The sequence below is a fragment of the Heliangelus exortis genome, chromosome 5 (genome assembly GCF_036169615.1).
Source record: "Heliangelus exortis chromosome 5, bHelExo1.hap1, whole genome shotgun sequence".
Lineage (NCBI taxonomy): Eukaryota > Metazoa > Chordata > Aves > Apodiformes > Trochilidae > Heliangelus > Heliangelus exortis.
In genome coordinates, this window is record NC_092426.1 from 1,223,119 (window position 1) to 1,248,994 (window position 25,876).

General features: G+C 46.7%; 1 protein-coding gene across 2 annotated transcripts in view; it reads right to left on the minus strand.

Annotated features, from left to right (window-relative positions):
- The window catches only part of MDGA2 (MAM domain containing glycosylphosphatidylinositol anchor 2), a 303,952-nt gene that overhangs the window by 35,919 nt on the left and 242,157 nt on the right, over positions 1–25,876 (minus strand). For both annotated transcript variants that reach the window (XM_071745088.1, XM_071745089.1), the window contains exon 10: positions 12,378–12,526. In XM_071745088.1, the coding sequence (XP_071601189.1) occupies positions 12,378–12,526 (149 nt within the window). The remainder of the gene's footprint in view (positions 1–12,377; positions 12,527–25,876) is intronic.

Genomic DNA, 25,876 nt, shown 5'->3' on the forward strand with positions numbered 1-25,876 from the left:
AGAAGCTTCTTTCTTTGCTTTCAACAACCTTACACCCAGGGACAAAGAGGCAACTCTATTTACGACAGATTTAGCTTTCTTTACTCAGAAAGGCACTAGAATTTATCCCCATTCACTTTTTTTTTTTTTTTTTCCTTTCTGACAAGTTTAATGCATCCCTGGATGTGCAGGGGGATGAGAACTGCCCTCTGGCACTGACAGAAACCAGAATCCTCCATTGTGCAGCTCTGCAGAACCTTCCAGGAGCACACAGCCTGTGTCTGCATCCCCTGACCCCTGCTCTGCAGAGTGGAACCAGAAGTTAAGAACACAATAAAGCCAAGGGGTGACCAGAAGGAAGGGCACAGAGAAGTCACCTGCTCGGGGGGCTCTTTGAAGAGACTTTCTCATTATCAATCCACTGAGCCCGCAGACATCTGTAGACTGAAAATAAAGGCAAGGCAGGAACTTTAATCTTTCAAATAACAAGCTTGAACAAGTTCCTCTCTGGTTTACAGCTGCTGGTTGACTTTTTATTACTTCTTGAAAGCAGAGCTGTTCCTTTTCTAGGTCACGGCGGCTGCGGCGCAGCCGGCGGCAAAGGGAACGTGGCTGTCACCTGCTGAGGAGCAGAGCAGCCACCGTGGGGACCAGAGCATCACACCCCTCCTGTCTGCTCTGGGAAAGTCTTCTCACTTCTTTCATTTGTTTTCATCCTGCTGACAATAAATATCAGAGAGCTGCGAGCGCTCGCTCGTTGCCGCCCGACTGCTTGTGCAAGCTGGGACTCACTGGTATTGGTTTGAAAAACCCTACCTGAATCTATTTGGGAAAAAAAAAAAAATACATGGAATGGAAGCACCTCCGTGGGGTGCCCAGATGGCATCAGACCTGTCCTGAGCAGCTGCAGGCTGCTGGCATGGAGCTCTACCAGGATCTGCACAGGAACTTCAGGTGGAGCCACTGCTGCCACCAGTTAGGAACTGGGATGAAAAGCACAAAAATTTCCACAGCTCCCCAGTTATGACCAGGCACCTGCCCAGGGAAGCAAGAGCTCGAAGGTGAGCTCTAGAAATTGGTTTGTTCTGGGTGGATAAACTTTCCACAGTGTAGAAACACTCTGAGTGTTGTAACACTCAGTACAGAGTGTGAGAAACACTCTGTACATATCCCCATACAAGAACCTGTCAAATCAGGCCAACATTCAGGGTTTCATGACTTGGTAGCCCCAAATCCTTGATTTCCCTTTCTTCCTAACTTGATGCATGCTACACATGCCAGACACCTACCAAGAGTTTGTCTATTTTCAACCCCTCTGGTGTCAGGCATTCCCAGAAGTTGGGTTGATTTTTAACCCATGGTAAAGCTGGGAGAGCTTTCTCATTCCTTCTCAGAGATGGATCAAGTTCAAAGTTTAAGAATTGGGCAATGGTTACTTTTATCAGGGCAGCAAGAGATCAAATTATACAAGTAGGATCAAGCTTCACTTCCCAAGTTTAAATAAAAACACTTCATGCTTACACCAACAACTCCATTTCCATCACTAAGAAACCCCCAAGAGACATCTCATGTTTCAGTGGTGAGGACTCACTGAGGATCCTAAAACACTACAACCTGCTCCAGATGGATCCCCCCAACACAAAAAGCAGAGGAGGTGTTGGAGTGAGTCCAGAGGAGGCCCTGGAGCTGCTGGGAGGGCTGGAGCAGCTCTGGAGCCAGGGAGAGAGTTGGGGGTGTTGAGGCTGGAGAAGAGAAGGATCCCATGGGGAGACCTCAGAGCACCTTCCAGTGCCTGAAGGGGCTCCAGGAAAGCTGGGGAGGGACTGGGGACAAGGGCAGGGAGGGATGGGATGAGGGGGAAGGGTTTCCAGATGGAAGAGGGGAGATGAGATGTGAGGAAGAAATAGTTTGTTGTGAGGGTGCTGAGCCCCTGTGCCAGGTTTCCCAGAGAAGCTGTGGCTGCCCCATCCCTGGCAGTGTCTCAGCCCAGGTTGGATGGGGCTTGGAGCAACCTGGGCTGGTGGGAGGTGTCCCTGACCATGGCAGGGATTTAGAACTGGATGATCTTTAAGGTCCCTCCCAGCCCAAACCAGCCTGGGATGTGATGATGATTCTATGCTCTGAAATCACCCCCTGTGCAGTCCCAGGGAACAACTTGTGACCTAATTCATTTTCTGGTGGTGGCTTTGAAAATGACCATTTTTTTTTTTTTCATCCAAAATAATTACCCGGTGACATAATTAATGACTGTAGCTGCAATCAAGATGACAAACCCAACCCTTTTAAAGCAGCTTCACTGCTTAGTCAACTCTGCCAAGGAGCGAGGTTGTCCTGCTAAATGAACTGGAAAAACAAGGCTGCATTTTAAGCAACCTCCAGGAGTCTCTGCAAAAAGAGATCAAGGATTAATAATGCAACCAGACAAGCCCATGATGCTCAAGTGCATTGCTAAGGTAAATGAACACACTGATTTTGCTTAACTTTTCAAGGAAGAAGGAATTTTTTTTTTTGCCAGCAAATGACAGCTCAACTGCCAGGTATGAATGCTTCACCAGACTGGGTCTTAAATACTGCAGACAATTCATGCACCAGAGGGAAGGAAATAGCCCCGAGATGTTTAATGAAGTTCTCCAAATGGAAATGGGAGGCTCTGAATCAGCTCAGGAACACAGATGGGTTGCAGTAGGGTTGCTCATTTGCTTACTGCAAGGCAATATGGTTTGTACTCAATTTAAACGTAAGCATGGTGCAGAGAATAAAGGATTCTCTAACAGCAAAGAATGGGTGAAGCAGTTGTCTTCAGAGACAAATCCCTCTCATCCCCAAAATTTGTGATTTTTTGTAATGCACATTACTTGACATAAGCATTTTCTCTGTGTATACACTGGCTACTGTGTCCTGATTTAGCTACAAACATCCCTTAATGAGAAGAAAGCAAAATCTCTGTTTAAGGAATTGCAAACCTAATCTTGCTATTAGGGAAAAAAAAAAAAGAAAAAAAAAAGGGGATCATTCACCATCTCTTTTCTCCAAAATGCCACTAAAATTTGGACAGGGCTTTCAAAAACAAAGAAATCCTTCTTGGCCTCAGCTGGATGACCAGAGAGAGTCACTGACTGTGGAAGAGAAAGAAAACCACAGAATTATCACAGTTGGAAAAGGCCTCCAAGATCACCACATCCAAATGTCAACATCCCCCCCAACAAAATATATTAATCAACATCTATCACCCACTAGAACACGTTCTGAAGTGCCTCAGCTACATGGTTTTTAAATGCTTCCAGGGATGGTGATGCCACCTCCTCCCTGGGCAGCCCATTCCAAAGTCTCATTTCGTAATGGCACTGCTCTTTTTTTTTTTTTTTTTTTTTTTTTGCAAAACATATTTTTTACACTGAATTATTGCCTAATTTACATATTTCTGTTTCACTAAGGACAGGATTTATGGTGAGGCAGTAAAAAACAGCCAAGTGCCTTACAGACATCTGGGACTCCTGTTCTATCACAGAGTCACGGAACCACAGACTGGGTTGGAAGGGACCTTCAAGTCCCAACCCCTTGCCATGGCCAGGGACACTTTCCACAAGACCAGGGTGCTTCAAGCCCCACCCAACCTGGCCTTAAACACCTGAAGATTGATACAAAGGTGAGAGGACACAGAGGCAGCAGCTGGGTTTGCAGAACCCTGGAGGCAGGAGCCAAGGGAGCATCCCAGGCAGGAGCATCCCTGGTCTGCAGAGCATCCCAGGGGCTGTCCTGCCCCAGCTGTCCCTTAGGGAGTCATTAAGGCTGCTCCCAGGGAGTGATGCTGGTGAAGCTGTGGATTTGATCATTGGTAATTAGGCAATTCATCTCCTTTTTATTTGTTACCTCTGAAGCTCTGCAGTGCTCCGTTTGTAAATGGGCTCATTACCAGAGCTGGGGGAAATCCAGGAGGGCCTCAAACAGATTTAATACTTTCAGTTCATGCACTGTCTAGACATGCAGATACTTACTCAACCTGAGTGGCCTTAGAAACAGCTCAGGAAGCTCAGAAGATAAATATTCCCCTTCACAGGTTGCCAGAACTGCTCAGCCCAGTGCAGAGGGGAGATGCTCAGAGACCTGACAGCTTTCTTTGCCACACAAAGGCACTTTTATTTGGTACCAAAGACCAGAAATTGTGTGAACACTCAATACTTGGCCGACAGAAAAAACACTAACTGGGCTTTTTTCACTGTGCAGTGGAACTCCAAGCTCTTGCTTGAGTTTGGTGAACACCACTGCCTCCACTGGAGTCTAAGTTATTTTGCTGTGCTCTTTAACACTTCTACCAGGGGCAAAGCCTATGGGAACAGAGAAATGTCACAGGAGGGTGATGAGGGGGAATACTTCACAAAAAGCCCCACTCTGAGGGTGACAGCATCTCCCACCAGTAACAGGAGCATCTCCCACCAGTAACAGGAGACATCCAGATTACAGCTGAAGCCCCTCCGAGTTAGAGCCTTAAACTAAAAAAATCCCCTGCCCAAAGTGAGCCCTACTTGCAATGAGTTATTTCTGACCTTTCTCCCTGCTTCAGTAACATAAAATTATCCCAAAGGAATGCTGTCAAAAGAAGTTCCTGGCAGCCCATGGAAGGAGGCAGGGATGTACCCAGCTGAGAGAGGGAGAACCTGAGAACCTTGGCAGCAACTCAAACTTTGGAACAGGTCCTGGAGGTGGGAGGGCAAAGAAGATGTAAGGACACATATGAAATAGTCAGAGGGAAAGAGGTGAAGCTCTTTCACTGCACACCACTTACTCAGCAGTTCCAACAGCTCAGTTCTGGAATCATTTAGTTTTTAGGACACTTGAGGGTGTCAGGAGTAGCTCTCTGAAACTGTCTTGAACTAAAGAGGATGCATCCTTCATCAGAATTACAGCTCTGTAATGCAGAAAGGCCTTTTCAAATATTTATCTATGCTGTATTTTATTATGACAAAAAAACCTGCTGCATGCCAGCCACACAACTCTTGTCATGCTTTTGCCCAAGGACAGATGCCATCATTTTTATGTGGCTCTTCAGTTTTCCAAGTTTTACAGCTCTGGCAGTTTTCATTTCTGCACCTCCTTCAGTATTTCTGAACCACACTAGGACATCACCTGAAATCAACACCAACAGGGAAACCACTGCTGCCATTTAGGGGTTTTCTGTTCAACAGTTTTGCATGACAGGAGACGATGACAAATTAATAACACGTTGATAAATAATGACAGATTTTCCTAGGAAAATCTGCATTCATTGGAGAACTCCACAGCAGCAGGGTCTAAAAGCAGCCCTGAAAACACCCTCCCCACTTTATCTCCTCTTCTGCTGTTCTGCAAGTGGAGCAGAAATCTCCATCCAGGGCCCAGCTCCTGCAGGAGGGATGCCCACACACAGCTCAATGATTTAAAGCTCAGCCTTGCTTGGATGGTGCAGATGGAACCAGAAATTCAGCTGTTCCACCCGAGGCTCTGCCTGGAGCACCCAAAGGTACAAAATGGGAACCTCAACCCTACCACCAGAGTTTAAATGTAGTTGTAAAGCAAATAACTTATTTACTAAAATAAATTCCTCCAACTCGAGTGATTTCTCTCACAAAATCACACTTCAGTTCTGTTTTCTCCTGTCTTTCCTAAGCCTTGCCTGATCCACTGCATTTCTCAGCAGCCATCTGTTCTTATTGCCAGTTTTGCTGCTGAGGCAGAATAAATAAAGCTGAGCTTGGTCAGAATGCCCAGGCTGAGGCTACAGCACCCACCCTCTGTTTCATAGAACCCCAGACTGGTTTGGGTTGGAAGGGACCTAACAGATTATTTAGTTCCAGCCCCTTGCCATGGGCAGGGACATTTCCCACGGGACAATTTTTGTCAGTGCTGAGAGAGAGAATGAGCTCCTGAGTGCCAATAAACCTGGATTTCCTGCCCCTGAAGGGAAAACATCCATGAAAACCTCAGGTTGTGCCACCATCACTGCTGGAAGCAGGAGAGCTCCTCCCCACACTGCATTTGTCCTGTAAGAAATCCCTACCTGGCTGGTGTTGGAAATTTAGGAAGGAGAGATGACAATAGAGACCTCTGACTCCTCCAGTCTGTAAATACAGACACAGAGACCTTCAGAGATTGCCCCAAAATTCCAAAGACATCCCAGGAAAAGCTCCACTGAGCTTGCTGGGAAGCTGGGGAATTCACCAAGTCTGCCCCAGGTCCATGGTTTTATTCTTTTTTTATTAACACCACCCTACCTCTCAATTTTTTTTTTTTTTTTTTTCTAGAATTGCACCTTTACCAGTCCCTGGTGGGACCCCCCCTTGCCTGCTGCACCTCTGCTGCCCCCCAGCACTGACCAAAAGTGCAGAGCTGGCTTCAGAAATAACAGGAGGGAACTTGAGCACCTTCCTCTGTGTCCTGGTTCCTGAAGAAACCAGACCAGAAAGTTGTTAGGAATTGGGCATTAAAATTAGGAAGGAAATAGCCAGAGTTTATGCTCAGATAATGAAACTCAAACCCAGGCAGCCCCAGCAGGCAGCAATTGCTTGGATGAAATGAATATGTTGAATTTTGCTTGTAAGGGTGTTGGGTTTTTTTTTCTTGTTATGAAGAAAGGGAATTTAGTATTACAGCCCCCAGTTCATGGTGCTGTGATTGGGCACAGCTCAGCCTGAGCTGTTTTCTCCCTGCATCTCTAGAAGATTCAGCCCAGCACCTCCAAACCAAGCAAACTGGTTATACTGGGGACACACAGCTCTACATCCTGACCAAGAACAGTGGTTACAGCCAAAAGCACATCTTTGGTCACTAAGATACCACAGGATCAAAGGCAGAATGTCAGGACCTGATAGAAAAAGATGTGTTTATGTCTATAACCTTCTCCTCTGAATTTACTAAGATGCAATCTACAGGATTTTATTTTTTTCCCTCCCTTTTTATTTTTTCTTTATATTCAAGCGCTTGCCTCATCCAGCCCAAGCTTGGGAGATGTAACCATTTCCACATGGCAATTCCAAGCATTTGGTACAAATCCCAACCCACATTCCTCCTTTTCCTGGCCTTGCACTCAGTCTGGTGAAGAATGAGCAGAGGAGGGATCAGTATTGCAAATGGAAAATTGTAAAACAGAACCACTGCTTCCCTAATCCAATTTTTACCAAACCCAAGAAAATCAATAAGATCCATGCCTTTGCATGTTGCAATCCACTCTTATTTTTTACTGTTAAATTTTTTTTTTTTTTTTTTTTTTTGGCCACGCTCTCTCTGGTTTCATTTCAAAAGTGCAGAAACAACAAGGGAAAAACACAAATGCTTGCTTGGACCTCCCAAAAGAAATGCACACTGAGAACTCTTCAGAACAGCTTCTATCCCTCTGTAGAAAACAAGCTCAGAACCTTTATGAAACCAACATCAGAAATACTCCAATACACGTGTGACTTTTCAGCTCTTTCTCACTTCCTCCCTGGGAATGAATTACTGCAGATGTGAGTAATTTTGAATGGTCCTGCCTGCAATTTTTTGTACCCAGGCTGATGTGCAGCTATTTTACAGGCTCTATAGCAAACTCAATGAAAACCCTCTGCCTGCAAACATCTTTTCCTTTGCAGGACATTCTGTGACACCACCACCACCATCCTGATGGAAGGAACATCTGGAGCATCACCACCCATCAGGTGCAGGCCCTGAGTGTGCCAAAGGAAATAAATAACTCCTAAGTGACTCTGAGTCAAGCACAGGGCTTCAGAACATAAAGGTTTTCATTCCTCTGATTCCATTTGCCCTCCATAGGCAGAAAAATGACACTTTTCTATTCTTGTGACTCCCTCTTCAGCTGACAGGACCTTCCCTTTCCCTTTTCTGGCTTTCTGACTTCCCTGCTATGTCATTACACCAAGCTCCACTTTTTTTCCCAAATAACCTTCCTAACATTTGCTGTTATGGTGGTTTCTCTCAGCTTCTCCTTAACCAATGCTTAGAATGCTGAGCAAGTTTCTGCTTTGCCCTGATTTCCTTCCCCTGAATCATTCTCCTCTGCCAGAGAGACGCCTTTATTTTAACTCCAGTGACAAAGGAGGTGACAAGAAGCAGAGATGTGTAACACTGCTCTGAAGATTCATAGGGGTTCATACAGTCTTAATATTCCAGAAACAGTGGGAAAATCAAAGCAAGACAGGCTGAACCTCTTGTTTTCAAGGGTTTCCCCTCCTTTTGGGAAAGGGACCAACCACTTCAAATCCCTTGACCCTGCCCCGGCTGTCTGGACTGGTCTTACAAGAACAAATCACAAATCACATCAGGATCCTTGCTCTTATCTCATCAACTAAATTCTTTTTTTATTTTTATTTTTTTTTTTATTTATTTCCCTGTGCAAAGAAGCCACAGATTTTCAAGAGGAGAAGACCCCATCCACAGCAACCCTTGGAGGGAGAGGGTCTGGATGCATGGTGCAGAGCTGTGCCATCTCCTCAAGGAATGCTCCATGGCTCTGAGGATGTCAAAGGCAGCTCCTGCACTGACTCAACAAGTGGCTCTGTGGCCATTCAGCCAGTGCCTCATTTTTTAAGAGTTATTTGGGACCACTGAGTTGAAGAGGAGCAGAACCCTCTGTGGATGCTCCCTCCCAGCAGGCTTGGCAGAGTCTGCAGCTCAGCATCCTCAAAGCTGATTTAACCCCAGCCCTGGGAAACCAGTGCCCATGTGCTGTAACAACTGGAAACAGACAGGAGCCAGTGCTTGTTCCAAAATGACACTACCCATGGAATGAATCCCCAGAAGGGAACAGACAGGAGTGTCTGGGCTTAAGCAGAGAGCAAAGAGCTCTAAATAATTCCTGTTCTTCCCAGGCTGTCCCAGGAGGGAGCATCTGTCCCACACTAGCATGCAGCAGGATGAGCCTGACTGAACAACCTCTGCTCTTTGCAGCTTTAAACACAGTGCTGGGGCAGAGCCAGACCATGATCTTGCTGAGAGACACAGCACAGAAACAGCAATTCCTATGGATTTTCCCTTCTTCCACGGATCAGGTCTCCTCTTCCAACCTGTATTTTCCCTCTTACAAAGCACCCACAGGATCCTGAAGCTCCCCAGAACACGCCAGCTGCTCCTGGCATCCACCATGAAAAACCTTCTACCTCTTGCTCCTTGACCACATTTATTTTCCTTGAAGCCACCCCCTGCCCCACTCAGCAGCTTTGCTCCTGCCTCTCCATTCCACCTGCTCTCTGCCTGCCCAGCACATCTTGATATTTCTCCCCAATCATTTTTTTTTGCCAGGAAAACTCCTCCAAACCCTTCCTGGCTGAGCTGGTCCAGGCAGAGGCAGCCCCAGCTCTGCAGGCTTGCCCTGTGCCAACCAGTGGAGCTGTTTCCCTGCTCTAATAAAGCTGTGCAATCTATTTACTCTGAGCAGAACAGGTTGGCTTTAAGGAAAAGCCCCATGATCAGCCTCCTTTGCCCTTTAAAAGTTAAATTATCAAGCACATCCTTTGCCTTGCTTTCTACAACCTCCCAAGCCCCAACATGGAGCTCAACTGCTCTGTGCCTCCCACAAACCTCTTGTTTTTATCAAATGACCTTAAAAATACTGTCAATATTACAGACTTTAACAATCCCACAGAAAATTCAGCAAGCTACAAACTTGCTATCAGCTCAATATTCCCCAAATCCTGCCTGGATTCTGCCTCAAGTGAAGCAGCAATGTACAGACTGGGGGATGAGGAAGGGAGGCTTGGGCTGGGATATTAAGGTTCTTAACAAAAAAGCAATTTACTGATCAGATAAAGGGACTGGTGTTAATTGAATTACAGCAGATAACTCCACAGTGACCCACAACACAGCCCCCCCAGCACTGTTTTGAGAGGCATGAGGAGATTCAAACAAAGATTAAGAGCAGGCACTGGGTGTAGGAGGCTGCTCTTCACCTCCTCCTGGAAACCCTCCCACTGAATTTTTGCCCAGCTGTGAGGAGGGTTTCTTGCCACCCCCAAAGGATGCTCATTCCCATTTTTATTGTTAGCTAAAAAAACCCAATACAAAAAAAACCCAACCAACCAACCAACCAACCAAAAAAAAAACACACAAAAAGAACAAACCCAAAAAACCCCTCAAAAAATCCAACCAAAACAAAAAAAAAGCATTGCTAAGTTGAATAAACCATATAAACACAAACAGTTCAGAAGGCAATCTGCTGGTAGTAAGTACTGGTAGGTGTCAAAAAAAAAAAAAATTAGGAAGTTTAATTATCACCCCTGTTTAAGGGGGAATTACTGCAACAAAAGGATAAGTGTGTTCCAGAGGGCTCACTGGGTTCCAAATCACCCAAGATTTATGTGTGGCTTCAGATAGAGGAAAGGAAAATATTTTGATTAGCCTAACAGAGAGTGTTGTCAAGGAAATTAGAGTAAAGTAACTAGAGATAATTTTATAAATAGATAATTAAAAGTAAATTAAAATGAAATGGAAAAAAAAAAGGTAAACTACCTAATGCAATTAATTTCATTGTATATTCTTTTACCTCAGCAAATTCTTTTTTTTTTGAGTTTAACAATTTCTCTCGGGTCCTGGGAAGAATGGAACAGATTTGAGCTCAGGGATGCAAAAAGCTGCATGAACAGGCATTAAAAGTCACCCAGTTTCACTTCAAATCAGTCAGGCAAACCCTGAGAGAAGCCCAGCCAGCACCCCTGGCTACCAAAGCTGTAACCTGGATGTATCCCAACCAACTCCTCAGCTACCACCCAACTTCCACAAGCCAAACCCCCTCTGTTCCCCATAAATAACACCCTCAAATTGCATATTTATTTTGCAGCTTCCAAAGCTCATCCCAGCAGGAGGCCTGGGGGGGATAACAAAATATTTTCTGCACTCACGTTTCCAAGCACAGACCTTGTCAAGAATCTGTCTTAATCTCCCACCTCTTTCTCCCTGCACAAACCAGGCACTGAATAACCAAACATACATTCCCTAAATCAATAATTGCAGCATTATGGAACGGAAAGCAAGCTCAGCAGGAGAGAGTGAAACAAGACCAAAACAAGACCAGGTAAATTCTCCCAGGTAAGCAGCAAAATGCCTTCATTTCATGGCAGAAGGTCCAGGATGGGAGCAGGAACCAAGGGCATGTGCCCACCAGCTGGGTAGTGGGAGCCCCATGACCCCAACTGGGTACAGCACCAGCATGGCACAGACCAGGGCTGGCAGCCCAACTGGTGAGATGTGGCCTGGGGATGGACACGGTGGCCAAGGAGGTGTTCATAGCAAGGAGAATTCTTTTCAGACCCTGTGTTTCCCCTTGGGGAAGCCAAATCCGGCTGCCAGCGCCAGCCTCTGGCACACTGGTTGTGTTCCAGGCTTGGGAAGGAGTGGTTTGGCACATCAATTTTCTGCCTTTAGAGCTTAAAACCAGGAGATTTTGCATGGAGTTTGCTGTGGGACGATGACGTTGCCCTGTGAAGGGGAATTAAGCAGAGGTGATGCCATTTAATGAGAGTTTACGCAGGGCAGGGAGCGGTTCTTTAATTGACCATTAAACCCCAAGCTTTCAGCAATAACCTTCAGGGAAGACAGATGAGATTTTTCTTTGCTAAAGGGTAAATGAGTGGGGATGACTCTGTTGAATTAACAATGCCTCTGCCAGAGGTTCCAACCTCCCTCAACAGTGCCAGTTCCCCTTGGAAAGTTCCCTGTGAATCCCTGAAGATGCCTTTGAGGTGGTCAGGGAAGATGTCTCAGTTCTCCAGGATCCCCATGGGTTTCCATAGGGAAGCTACAGCTACCCCTGGGTCTATCTGTTTACATGGAAGAGCTAATAAAAAATCTACAGATACAGAAAAGTTTCATTTCATTGCAAGTTTCTTTCATGTAGCCTTTCAAGCATAGCTTGAGCATCAGGCTCTACACAGCCCCCTGAGGAACAGCTCTCCAATCACACTACAAATGTGCAAAGGAATTTTCAGCATCTACAAGCAGCAGAGGAGTAGGTGGCAGCCAGCCTGCCAGAGGGAGGAGAAACAACCCCAACTTAGAGAAAAAAAGAAGAGGGAGGAAAAAAAAAAAAGAAGGAAAGTAAGATAAAAAGAAAAGTATGAAATAAAATAGAACAAAGTAAGAATAATGTGTAAAACGAAGTAAAATTAAGAAGGCAAAAAGGAAATGAAGTGCAATAACATAAAATAAATAAAATAAAGAATAAAAGAACAATGAAGCAAATAGAATAGAATAAAATAGGATAAAGTAAAAATGAAAATTAAAAAATGAAAATAAGGTAAAAATGGAAAATAAAAAATAAAAATGAAAAAATAAAAATGAAAATAAAATAAATAATATAATAAAATAAAGGCCCTGGAGTCCCCCCAGAGGTCATGCCTCCAAAGGCACACCCCACACAAAGGAATTCCTTTCCTCACCTGCCTTATCCCCAGGCGGTAGGCAAGGATTCTGTCCACGGCGTTGGGGTTCATCTGGGTCCACTGGAGGCTGTAGGAATAGACCCGGGGTCTGTTCTGCCACAGGGGGTTGTAGGTGTCGTAGTAGAACTCGGGAGCATAGGCTTTGCCTGCAGGAGAGGGAAGAAAAGAAAAAAGCAGAGAGTCAGCAGCAGGCAGCTGGGGTGGTGCCCAGCCTGCAGCCACCCTCTCCCCTTCTGGTTTGGGGAGTTTGGTTCCTGATCTTCATCCAGAAACACATTTTGGAGTTAGATGCTTGATCCTCTACAACTCCCTGCAAGGAGCCTGCAGGGAGCTGGGTTTGGGCTCTGCTCCCCAGTGCCTGGGACAGGACAAGAGGGGATGGGAGCAGATTGGACATCAGGAAAAATTTCTGCACCAAAAGAGTGGGGAAGCATTGGGAGAGGCTGCCCAGGGAGGTGGTGGAGTCACCAGCCCAGGGGTGTTCAAAAAATACCAAGATGTGGTGCTTTGGGAGATGAGTCAGTGGTTGAGGGGGTGTAGGACTCGATGACCTTGAAGGTCCTTTCCAACCATGAGGATTCTGTGATCCACTTTTTTAAAGGACTGGTGACAACAGCCTGGATTGTCACCTTGCTCCTCAGTGGCATCCTTGGCCCAGGAGGGGGAAAATTCCCCGGGCTGTGAGCAGGGACAAGCTGGGGCCATGGGAAATGCCCCTTGCACTGATTTTTCCTGGCCCAGCTGGCAAAAATAGAGATGTCCAAACAAGTGGCACCACACCAAGCAGAGAAAGACCCAGTGAGAGCTGCTGTACGTGGCACCAGTGACAGGAAGTGACACCCCTGAGCTGGAAAGACACAAGGGATATTTCCAGTAACTGCTGCCTTCATCACACCTTCTCCTCCCCAGCTTCCCAATGGACACCCAGGCTGTCCTTTCTAACCCCACTGATGTCTCTGCTGTTCCAGGATGCTATTTAGCAGAGAATAACAGGGAAATGACACCTTACAGTGCATCTTGGGTCCACCAGTGTGGCACCAGGATGTTACTGTAGCTTCATCCTTTAGAAATATAAAAAACCAAAAACCCTCAGGATGATTTCCCAGACGTGGGACACAACATTGCTCGAAGCTGCTCAGGTTGAGTTCCCTTTGATTTTAACTGGTGACACCTTCACAGGCAAATGTCCTTCGTGCCTCTAGAGCATCCCATAAAGGAAAAGTGATTCATGGAGAAAAGCAAAAATGACACAGAGTGCCCAACCTGTCCCCCAGCACCTGAGAGGCAGTCAGAGAGCTGAACCACCCAGAGCAGGTGGAAGGTAGGACAAAAAGGAGACAAAACATGGGAAACCTAAACATTTTCAGCTGCTATCCTCTTGCAGAGGTCTAGAAGAGCCCTCTTTTAGACCTTTTTCTGTTGTTAGAGAAAGAAGACAAGCAGAATAAGGTCTTTCCCCTCCCCAAGTTTACACCTTGGAGCTGCTTTGATTTCTGCCAGGATTTTGTCAGTGGGAGGATTTCTGAAATGCAATGAAAACCACAACACAGCCTCATGGCCACACGTTCTACCTGCACGTGTTGACCTGTCAGAGCAATATGTGTTCATCAGTCCCCTTTCATGCAGACACGAGGAGCTTGTGCCAAAATGCACACTGTATTTGGGGAGTTTCTCCTCCAAACTATTTTTATCGGCAGGTATAAAACCAGAGAGGAGGCACCTTGACCTAAAAGCCTGAGAATACCAAACATCTGAAAGGTAGTGAGAGGAAAAGAGCAAAAATAGATATAAAATAAAAAGGAAAAGGGACAAAAGGAAAATCATGTGAATATACACCTCCTATCTCGTGGTTATTGATCCAGCTTTTACCTTTGGGGGTGTCACCCCCTCCAGCCATGCTTTTCTTTTCAAAGGATAAAAAGCCCTTTTAGCCAGGATCTTTCTGCCAGATTGCCCAAGGAAAGGGCACACTCAATTAGAGCAGAGCAGAGCAGATCTGCTGGGGCTGAAGTAGCACACAACACAAGTCCAAGGAAAGCAGCAAAGCAGAACAGCAGCTTTAAAAAACAGAAACGTGGGACAAACGAAAAGAGGAGATCAGTGGTCGATAAGGTTTGTTTTCCTTATTTATGGGCAGTGGAAATAATGGAGAAAAGCCCATGCTGAATGCAAATTGTAATCTTCCCCCTTCTCCTGCAGGTGGGCATAATGGCATCTCTGGGGGGCTACAGAAAGGATCCATAATTAGACATTTGTCACAATATGGGCACTTGAACAACATGGTCACCTTTAGAGAAATAATGAGGGCTCCTGAAGAGCTGCATTATCCTAAATCCCTCTGAACAGCAGAGCTTTCTGGTGTGAATGGGGATGCTGAAAGTTTAACAACACAAGACCTGGTGAACTCCAAAAGTACAGGAAAGCTGGGCTGTGGTTTGGAGTACACAACAAGCAGCCAGAGCCTTGGGAGGTGCAGGAGCTGTGAGACCCATCAGCACTCTGCCCAGCCCTGCCTCCTGTCCCCTCTCACCACAACCATTTGTTCTGGCTCCAGACAAACCCCCCAAGCCTGCCACCACCCAGCTGTGACACTGCCCAGCACAGATTAACCTCCACTGGAGAGCTGAGGAGATGAAAAAGAGCATTAGAGATGACAGAGATGAGAAAGAGCAGCAGAGCCCCAGCTCTCAGCTAAGCACATCTTGATGGTGGGGAGGCTTCCTTGGAGGAAACCACCTGCAGAAAAGGTTCTCTCAGGAGCCACTTTCAGCCTCTGGTTGTGCCTGGAAGATGTTATCACATAATCACAACCTGCAGAGATGTCCCAAGCACAAAGAATATGGAGCTGCTGCCCCTCATACCCCACTGGGTTTGGTGCTGCCACCCTACAGCCATGCCAGCCTCCCCTCCCCAGAGCAAAGCCCCTTGCTCTGAACTGAGTACAGGAAACATCATTTTGGGTCACACCATTTGCCTTTGTTAAGCAGAGGCAGCAAAAATGGCCTTGAAATAACAGAATCACAGAATGGTTTGGGTTGGAAAAGACCTGGCAATTCCCAGCCATGGATAACTGCACCCCGGGGTTATTCAGCTTTCCAGCTATCTCCCTTCTCAGGTTGGCACAGAGGGAAGGAAAAAAACCAAAAAAAGCAAAACAAACCCAGCACCCAGTCCTCTGCTCCCATTCACCTGGATTCACAAGCACATTCCAGCCCCACAAAGTTTCTGAGCTGCAGAACCACTGCAGAGCTCTGTGATTATAAGCAGTGAGCAGCAATTTTTTCCTTCTTGGCTCTTTAATTTTAAGAGGCCAAATGTTTGGTTTTTTGTTTTTTTTTTAATTGAGCATGATTGATGCATTTGCTTTCATCTCTACCTAATGCCCAGCAGATAAGCAGCCTGGGGGAGCCCCCACACCCCCCAGATCCTTCCCTCCAGGGCAGCAGCACAGGGTCACCAAGCAAGTCCCCTCTTGGTCCTCAGTTTGCCAATTTCTGGTTAAAATTTGCCACATGTTAATCACTGTGGAAGTCTGAAATAGGACTTCAGGGAGCCACGGTACCAGATCTCAGGAAATATTGATCTGAGGACAAGGCTGTGATTAACTAGTGTGGCCCAAAGGTCCCAGGGTCCTTTCTGAGCAGCAGTTTCCAAACACTGTTTATGTACTGGCTACTCAGTTCTGGGGTGTACTGAGTGTGAGGACTTAGTTGAAGAGCACTTCAAACACTGTTCAACCCCCACAGGCACTTGCTGAGGCACAAGCAGGTCCAGCTCACCAGAATACAACTGACATGATGCATTTATCCATCCTTCCAAACAATAATTCCCTTTTCATTTAAGGTGCCCCAGCTGACCAAAGCACAACCAGACAGACATCCAAGTTTTGCTGGTGTCTGGACAAGGTGACAGCAGCTCACCAGTAACAAACACCATGCAGTAGCAGAGAGTGTTAAAACATCATTATTTTCTGATGGATAAGAGTCACCAAGTTACAAGAATAGTTCTGAGAATTTCTTATCTCATCATGACCTGGAGGAGGAGGAGGAACAAGCATCATCTGTCATGGTCCCGGTGCTGCAGAACTCACCCAGTGCTCCCCCCAAGCCCCTCTCACTCCCACAGCCTTTCTGCACTCCTCAGCATCTCTTAGGCAGCATTTGAATTCCTCCAGGTAGTTCCTCCAAAATATTGCCTGATATTTTGACTCTCTACTAGCATTAAGGTCAAAAATGGCACGAAAGGCAACACAGAGCCGATTCATAGAAAACAAACAAATTAACAGAAAAGCCAATTCACTGCTTACTGCCCGATTCCTGCTCCCTCCCAGTGCACCCCAGGGATCTCAGCAAATGCTGAAGAACTCTCCTGAACAGGAGAGGATTGATGTACCCTCCAATGGGTCCTGAACTGATATTTACAAGAGAAAAATCCCTGACCAGGCACTTGAGATCTGCTTGTGGCTCTTTTCAGATTGCTCAGTCACTTAGCCCTTAGAAACTCTGGAAAAAAAAAAAACCAAAACCAAACTACAGGAACTGTTTCACTGCACTTGCCCAGCCGTGGTTTCCAAAGGAATGCAAGAAACCAAGAGCACACACCACAGATTTACATTGCAAGAGCCCAAACTCAGCCCAAACCCAAACCCAGCCCAAACCCAGCCAAACCCAGCCCACTGCTTCCCAGCTCTGGCAAGACACTGAGCATCCCCCTTCCCTCCCTAATGAGAGCAGCTGAGTGCTGAGCCCAGATGGAACTTCCAAGGGCTGGGTTGGTGTTTATGTTGGTTTCCCAGGCAGGAACAAACAGGAGGAACCCAGAGAGCAGCGACAGCTCCAGGAGCTCCAGGCAGAGCACGAGAGGAATTGGTTCCTTGTGTGGTCTGAATCAGGGAACCCCAGAGGGGATGCCACCCCCAAGGCTCCAACCCTTCTCAGATTCTTGTTTCTCTGAGATGTCTCAGCACCCCCTGGAGCTGAGACTTCAAACTTTCCAGAGTGGGGGAATCCCCCCCTTCCCCTGGGAGACCATTCCAAGCTCTGACTGTCCTCATGGGGAAACATTTTCCTCTGGTGTCCAATGGGAATCTGCCCAGGAGCAACTTGTGCCCATTGCCCCTTGTCTTGGCCATGGGACTCCTTGTCCATAGGGAGTCTCCAGCTGCTCTGGACCCCCCTTGAAGTCCTGGATCATGGGCAGGAGCTCTCCCCTCAGCCTTCTCTTCTCCAGGATGAACAACCCAATTTTCCCAGCCTCTCCTCATATCAGTCCTCTGATCATCCTCATGACTCTTCTCTGGATCTTCTCCTGACTGTTCACATCCTTTCTGTAGAGTGAACATGTTTGTTGATGTTCCCTTCACCTTCCTATCCAGTCCTGCTCATTTCCTCAGCATTAGATGGTTTGCAAATGCAGCATCTTTGGAAGCTCAGCTCCATCCTGGGAGCACTCGTGCACTTAGCTTATCATGACAAAGAGGTCAGAATAAGTGATGATCAGGGTGCCTGGCACTTCATAACTGCAGCTATAAACGTTAAAGGGGAAAAGAAAATAAAATCTGAGATTTACAAATGCTTCTTCCACTTTGAGCAAACGCAGCTCCAGAGCTTTCTATCTTTAAAATGCATGAAGGGTATAAATCCTAAACAAAACGATACATTTAACTGTAAAATACTGGGAGAAACAGAGTTTATGAAAAATGCTGCCCATTACTGTGCTCTGTTTTATTAGAGGATATATATTTTAGGAATGATTTTCAGTAAGAAAGGGAAGATGCTTTGTTCTTTATCTGTGTATGTAAAAGGAAACATATGTCTTCTCCTAGATCTGCTCTTCCTCCCAACACAGTCCCAGTCCTGCAGCCAAACCATCCTTGTCACCTCTCTACATTCCTGCTGGGGAATTTCCACCATTATTGACCCTCCTGCCCGTGCCCATCCATCCCCAGGCCAGGCTGGGAGCTGGCTGATAGACCAGTGGTTCAGGAGACAGGGCACAAGGAATGCCTTTCACCATTTGAAAAAGTCTCTACTTATGATTTTTTTTTTTTTTTTTTTGGCCAAAACTGCTCTTTGAGGTGAACATCTATCTCCACATAGTCTCAGTCTCTTTGGAAACTCCCCCACACCAGGTGCTAGAACCCTCCACCCATCCTCCTAAACCTCAGCCACAATGTTAATAAAATGAGCTTCATCCCTCTTGAAAGCTTTTTGTCCTTCAGAGATCAGTCCCCTCTGTGGAGGACCCTCTGGTCTTCCCCACTATTTAAAGGCTCCATCTGTTCTGCATTTCATAAGCTGCCAGCTTCACACCACAACTTATCAGCACTTATCTTGCAGAACAGGCTGGCCCCAGTCAAACTAAAAGCTTGGTTTGCTCCTATGCAGCTACAGATCCCCTCTTGCCCTGCAAGCACTGCCATCCTCACATTGCTTACTTTTGGATGGTATTTTTCAGCTGGAACTACCTGCATGGTCTTAAATCTTTCCATTTGGACTATTTTTTGTGGGTTGCATCTGCCCAGCATCTCTGTGACAATTACAGAATCATCATATGGTTTGGGTTGGAAGGGACCCTAAAGATTATCCAGTCCCACCCTTCCTGCCATGGCAGGGACACTTTTCACTAGGCCATGGTGCTCCAAGCCCCATCCAACCCAGCCTTGAGCACTTCCAGGGATAGGGAATCCACAGCTTCCCTGGGCAAGGTGCTCCAAAATTGACTGGCAGCAAAGAGCACAGACGTGGTCCTATTAAAAAGGGACTTCCAGGGACTCAAGCAAATTGATTGGAGTCAAATCCAGAGCCTGAGAGTGGCAGTTCCACAGTCTGGCCCCGAAACCCCACCTGTGAGACCCAGGGAAATCCTGAAATAGTAATTTATCCTGGCATGAGAAACTGAGTGGCAATACCTGCTGAAGAGACAGGAGCAGAACAGAGCCCAGAGCACCAGAACGTAGCCAGGGCTCCTGTCCTACCAAAAGCAGCTTTGCCCACGGGAAGCTCTTTGGGATTTGGTTGCCAGGAAGGTCCAGGCTAAGCTGTGCCAGAGCAGCTGGGCTGGGGGAGGCATTTATTTAACTGCACACTGGTACTGAAGCTAAACAGGGGTGAAGGCTCATGATAAATAATCCCCAAATAAATAATCCCCACACCTTGGGGGGTGAGGCTGCTCTTCCAGGGAATTCTTCACTGCAGGAACAGATTCCCACAGCCCTGTTGCTTCCAACCTGAGGATGATGCTTTCCCAGTCTTGCCAGTTTAAGTCTCTTCCCAAGGGATACATGGAGTTGCTAGCATACCACAATCTGCTGGGAAGGAACTATTTGAGAATCAAACTCAACTTCCAAACACCTCATCAGAGCACAAATTAATATCCATCTGTACCCTGCCCAGACCAAATGACTGAAGTGGTTCCCATGCAGGGTACAGAGAACTCTGCTTTAAACCAGTAAACCAGCATCCCAGTTAACCCTGAAACCAATACAACTTATCCCACAGAGTACACCATGCATCTCATCCACCAGATGCCATCTCCAAGTGGCCTGGAATGATTTCTCTCCCTTTCCTTGTGGTTCTCCTGCATGATCCCTGGGCTCCTGCAGCTGCCACCCAATGCCTCACCAGTGATAACCAAATGTGACATCTGCTGGCTGAGCTGAGGAAGAGCTCACTCTGCTCTTCCCTGTAATTCCTCCTCCTTCCAGCATGGGATTCATAGAAAAAATAAAAACAAACAAAAACCACCAAAAAAAAAAAAAAAACAACAAACCAACCCAAAAACCCCCAACCCAAAACAAACCACTGTTCCCTTTCCCATGGAGAGCAGATCTTGCAAAAAAAACCCAAAAAAAACCAAAAAAAACCAACACAAACCCAAAAACCAAAACCCCAACCCAAACACAATCACCCTGCCCCCTTTCATTTCAATTCCTTTGGGCCCAGCACACCTGGGTTTGTTGATAAAAAGTTTCAATAGAGTCTGGAATCAGGTTTATAGCACGGTCCAATGGATTTGGATCACCTTCCAATGGGTCACCATCAAACGTGACCTGCGGGGTGACATTTCCAGGGCTAAATAAATCCAGCTGAGAACAGACCCTGGAGCTGCTCCACACACAGAGCCTCCCTTTTAGTGCTCAGCCTCCTGCAGGCTCCCACGTGTGTAGATATTTGTAGATATTTTGTAGATATTTGCCATCATTGCATGGAATGATTTTTAGGGGGCCATATGCACCCACTTCCCCACCCCCTCCATGTTATGTTTGCAGCCTCCTGCCTGTGCCTGAGAGCAGTTACCAAAGGCAGGTGAAACACAGCTCAAAAAACCCCAAAGCCTCTCTGCTGGAGTGGGAGGAAGCAATTTACCTGTCCCAGAAGTGAACTCTGCAAAAATCCCCCTGGGGAACTGGAGGCTTGGGGGGGGGAACCAGTGTCACTGGTCTGTAAGTGCTGAAGTGAAGGCTGGGTAAGGAAACCCAAGTGGTGTCACACAGAGAGCAGGAGGCTGCTGTGAAATTGTGAATAACAACGTGTCACACCTGCACAGAAAAGGAAAAGTGTGGCCTCAGGGGAGCTCTGACAGTGCCTGGCAAAACACCTGTCTTGGGATCAGAGTGTGACACCGAGGCACGGGAGAAATATTTGGAGATGCTGTGGGTCTGTGCAACCCTTAGGGAGCATCCCAGGGAGCAGCTGCTGGGCTGGTCCATCCCATGGCCACCCTGCTCTGTTCCTGAGCATCCCTGGGCTGCCAGGTACCACACAGCCTCCAGCTCCATCCATCACTCCCAGCTCAAGCCCTTGCTCCTTGGCCAGGCTCCTCTGGTGCTTCCCAAGCTCAGGAGGACTTTGGAGGCAGCTTCAAGCTCTCCCCTCGTGGCATTCAGAGCCAGGCAGCTGCTTTACTTTGCTCCCTTCCCACCCGTGGGCTCCCCAGTCCCCATGTAAATACAACAGCCTGTGGCTGTGGCTCCAGCACACCCCAGAATCAACACAGATTCCCCTCACACCACAGAAGCAGCCAAGCATTTGGGAGGAAGAAGCTGAACACAAAGAACTGCTCCTCTTTCCCAGCAGCAAGACTGAAATACAGGTTGCTCTCCTCCATCAGCTTTGCAATGATGCTCCAGGGATTCCTGTTCCCTGCTCCTCAGTGTGGGGTTTTTTTTTTTCAGGTTCTGTGGGGCTGAAACACTGCTGAAATTATTTGCAGCAACCACAGGGGTCAGGTTTCTTCATGGGCAGGGCCTGGTTCAGCTCCAGTATTAACTGGGGCATGTTCCTCACTCCCCAAAACCTCCAGGGCTGTCAGCACCAGAACAGCCAGCCCATGGGAGGGGATGTTCTTTTCATTCTTCTCATCCACATCACTGCTCATTATTCTGTTTAGCCAACACTGAGTAACCATGAAGAGCCCAAAGCATCACTCAAACATTTCCAGTGTGCTCCCCAACTCCTGAGGTCACTGATCTGGCCCCAGACATAGAGCTCTACCCTACAGCTCAGCTACCAAGAGCTCTCTCCTTTCAACAGCTGCTCCATTCATCTTTCTTACTGTCCCAGAAAATTACATATTCAGAAAATTATATATTCTGTCCCAGGGGGACAGAAAAAAGGTGGGGGCAAACTTTTTAGCAGGGCCTGGAGCAAGAGGACAAGGGTTGTTGGCAGCAAACTGAAAGAGGGGAGATTCAGACCAGACATAGACAAACAGTTTTTTAAACTGAATCACTGACCCAGGTTGCCCAGGAGGTGGGAGATGCCCCATCCCTGGAAACATTCCAGGTCGGGATGGATGGGGCTTGGGATTGATCAGGATGGATGGGGCAGGCTTGGACTAGATGGTCCTTGAAATGCCCCTTCCCACCCAAACCATTCTGTGGTTCCATGCATATTCCAGCTGCCTACGGAATCTTGTGGACAGCAAGAAGGAACCCTCAGTCATCAGCATCCAGAGCTGCTTTGACATAGCCCAGGATAAAAGTGTCAAAGCAGAGACCTCAGTGACACTGCACCTGGGGACACCTGGCTGATGCTCAACTGTTTCACCTGGTCCCAAACTTTAGGAACCTGAAGCACTGCAACCCATGGAAGCCAAAAGGACACCAGAGGAAGCTGAGAGGCCACAGGGAGGCCACATCCACCAGTGCATCCCCCTGGGATGGCAGCTCAGAGCCACCCATGGGGCTGGCAATGCCTCTGCTCTGGGATCCAGGTCACATCAAGCTGGTGCCCAGAGACAAGGTCTCTGACCCCAGGCTGGGTCAGCCAGAGACAGGTGCCCAGGTCCTGGCTTACTCAGGTCCTTCTGCAGCTTTCAAGCAGCAAGACACAGGAGCCCAAAACCCAAACAGTAGTTTCTCAAGTGGTGCAATCCACTGCTGCTCTCCCAATCCCTTCCTTCTCTGGGTAAATTAACTTTATTTTCCTTCTTCGCATGGGGCAGACTTGCATTAAAAATTATTAAGTCTGAAACACAGTGTAAAACCTCAGGTAACCCCTGCCTCCACTTCTCAAATGAAACACTTCAGCCTCGGGATGGGATTAATTAACTTAATTTTTCTGTTCTTAACGACAGGGAAAGCAGAGTTGAGATCCACTAACAACACCTTTTCCCCTTTGCTAAAAGGTCACATTTGGTCCTGCCTGCTCCACCTGTGAGAAGCAAATATCCCAAATTTCCAAACTCTGTCGAGTCTGGCAATTAATTGCCAAGAAGGCAGTCTCTGGCTGAGCCCACTGCCCTTCCTGGGATTTGGACCAGGAGATTGGGGAAAAAATACCCCAAGCCCTGTAAACACAGTAAGAATTTTTTATCTGACCAACCACAGGTTTAAACTGCTCTGGTCAAGTGTGGGGCAGGGTTGGCAGATCTGCTGCTGGGGGGGCTGGAAGAGCTGCTCTTTAATTCTTAATTCCAGCAGGAGGGAGTTCAGCAGGGAACAAATCAGCACCAGTCCCCTGCATGCTTTGGGAATGGTTTTCCTGGGCTGTGCTCTTAGGAGATGCTCTGGGCTCCACAGCACTGCTCTGATCTCCACGGCTTCCAAGGTCTTTAATTAAAATCAAAATCCTACTGTGCCTAGCAGATGAATGAAAAACATATGTATTCTTTTAATGGTAATGATCCTTCTGCAGAAAGCTGAAAACCACTTGGGTTAGAATACAGGGAATGTGTGGTCTTTGACTATTTTTTCCATTTCTGACCGTTTTCACCCACCCATGACTGGAAGTCTTGAGAAATGGTTAAACAAGTGAAGGGATAAATTACCTGTGCTGACATTTTTCTGTGTGCTTCTGCATTAACCACTGACCAGAAAACATTCAACTGACATAAAGCCCAACTTCTTATTTCTAAGGCTTGAGAACAGAGCAGAGCTCTGGCAGCAGCTGGGAAAGCTGGGGTTGGACCCCAGAGGGTTCCCAAACTGGGGGATCACAGAATCACAGGAGTGGAGGACAGATGTGTCCTGCTCACCAGAAGCACACCATGCTGCAAGAGACAAAAAAACCCCAAAAACCCAACAAATCTATAGAGTACATGTGCTGCTTCTCCTGGAAGAAGGGATGGTCCATGCCCCATTCCAGCTCCAGGCTGGCTCATCCATGGAGCTGACACTCAGAAGGGAAAGAGGTTTGTAGGAAAGCACTTTTCCAGACCAAAGACATCAAGTTAGAGGAAACAAACCAAACCAACACACTGCCAGCTTGACTCCAGACATGAAACTGGGATTTGAGACTCTTCTCATGGATGGCACAGTTAGAAATTCTCTCCTGTCCTTGGGAAAGATGTAAATGTTACTGCAACCATCATTAAGCTTTACATGAGGGCCTGTAATTTATATGGACAGTTTATAGCCTGTAACATTCATTTAGACTTACTGGAAAGCTAATAACTTATAGTTAATAACTTACAGTCAGCTTTTCACCAAATCTTCCTGTAAGAAACAGCTCTAGAGACAGCAAGGATGTGCAGGGGGGTTGGGTGGGTGTCTTCAGAAAGAAATAAATCAATATTTAGACCAACCCAGATCAGTTGCTCTAAATAGCTCTCTCTGCATTTCAATATAACAGTCCCTGGGTGCTAAAGTGGTCTCCCAAGGTCCTACCTCAAACTCTCAATTCCTCACCACATCCAAGAGCTTTTTCCACCAGGCTGGAAGGACCCATCCCGTGACTGATGGGTGTACTGGGAAAAGGGAAAACACCACACTGAGCTATCAGCCATCCCAAACACTTGGGTGTCTCCTCCTTCAGCTTTCCCCATGACAGTTTTCCACCACTTCATTGAGGTTTTTCCAACCAAGACACTGCAATTCCCAGTTCCTTGCTGAGCATCCAGATGTCCTGCAGAGCGACTGGGACATCTCTGGGAAACCCAGCAAGCTCTGCAGGCAGCACACAGACACAGGAGCCCATTTTAACAAAACCACCCATAAAAAACCCTCAAAAGAAATAGGTGGGTCAGGCACCAGTGATCCCAGCTGTGCTGGGAGACCTCTCTGCAGAAATCAAGGACTTTTCTTGCTCCTGGCACTGTTGGGATCTGTTGGGATCTGTCCCTGCTTGCTGCTCCCTGTGCATCCCAGCTTTAGCCAGGCATCCACAGGCTTAACATGAGCACTCCTGGCAAATGATGAACCCTCTGCATGCAACAAAAAAACTGAGCAGAACAGCAGCTGTGGACAAGTCTGCACACAGAGGTGTTAAAAAAAAAAAAAAAAAGAAAAAAAAAAAAAAGCTGAAAATGCAAATAATGGAAAGGCTTTGAGTTGGCTTTGGGGAAAAGGTAGGCTGAGGGTGGAGAAAATGTTCTCCTCTCTTGCTGATTTTGTTTTCTCCTTGGTATGGGGCACTTGGTCTCTTGGTGACAGAGATATTTGGGGGTGCTCAAGCCCCCTCCATCACCCAAGCAGCCTCCAGAGGTGGGGGAGCTCCATGGCCAAGTCCTCCCTAAAATGAGGCCATGAATCTGTTGATTGCCCTGCATCCAGCTGATTATTTTCACTTAGTCCTTTTTATAAATCTTCAAGCTTTTATTGTATTTCAGGCTGATTTAACAAATAACTATGCCACTCATCCAATCTTCTGCTCCAGAAAGTACATTCCCACATCCAGAGGGCTCTTCCCAAAGTACACATATACTCTTATTACAGGCCACAGAATTGATGGAGGGGAAAAAAAAATAACCTCCTTTGAAAAGATTTGATGGGACCTCATTTCTGGATTCGTATCAATTATTTAGATTAGCACAAATAAGAATCCTGCAGTTGAGGAAAATAAAAACCAACCCAAACCTGTTGTACTGCACTGAAGAAACTGGTTTAATGTTGGATTAAGTTTTCTTTGAACTCAGCAATTTTTAAAAAAAAATTCTGCATTTTACTGGCTTTAACCTCCCTGACTTAAACCTCTGAAGGTCTCCACTTCTTTCTCATTCTGCTAACAAGCCATTTCTGTTGTGTGCCATCTAAAGATTGCTGGGTTTATCTAAAA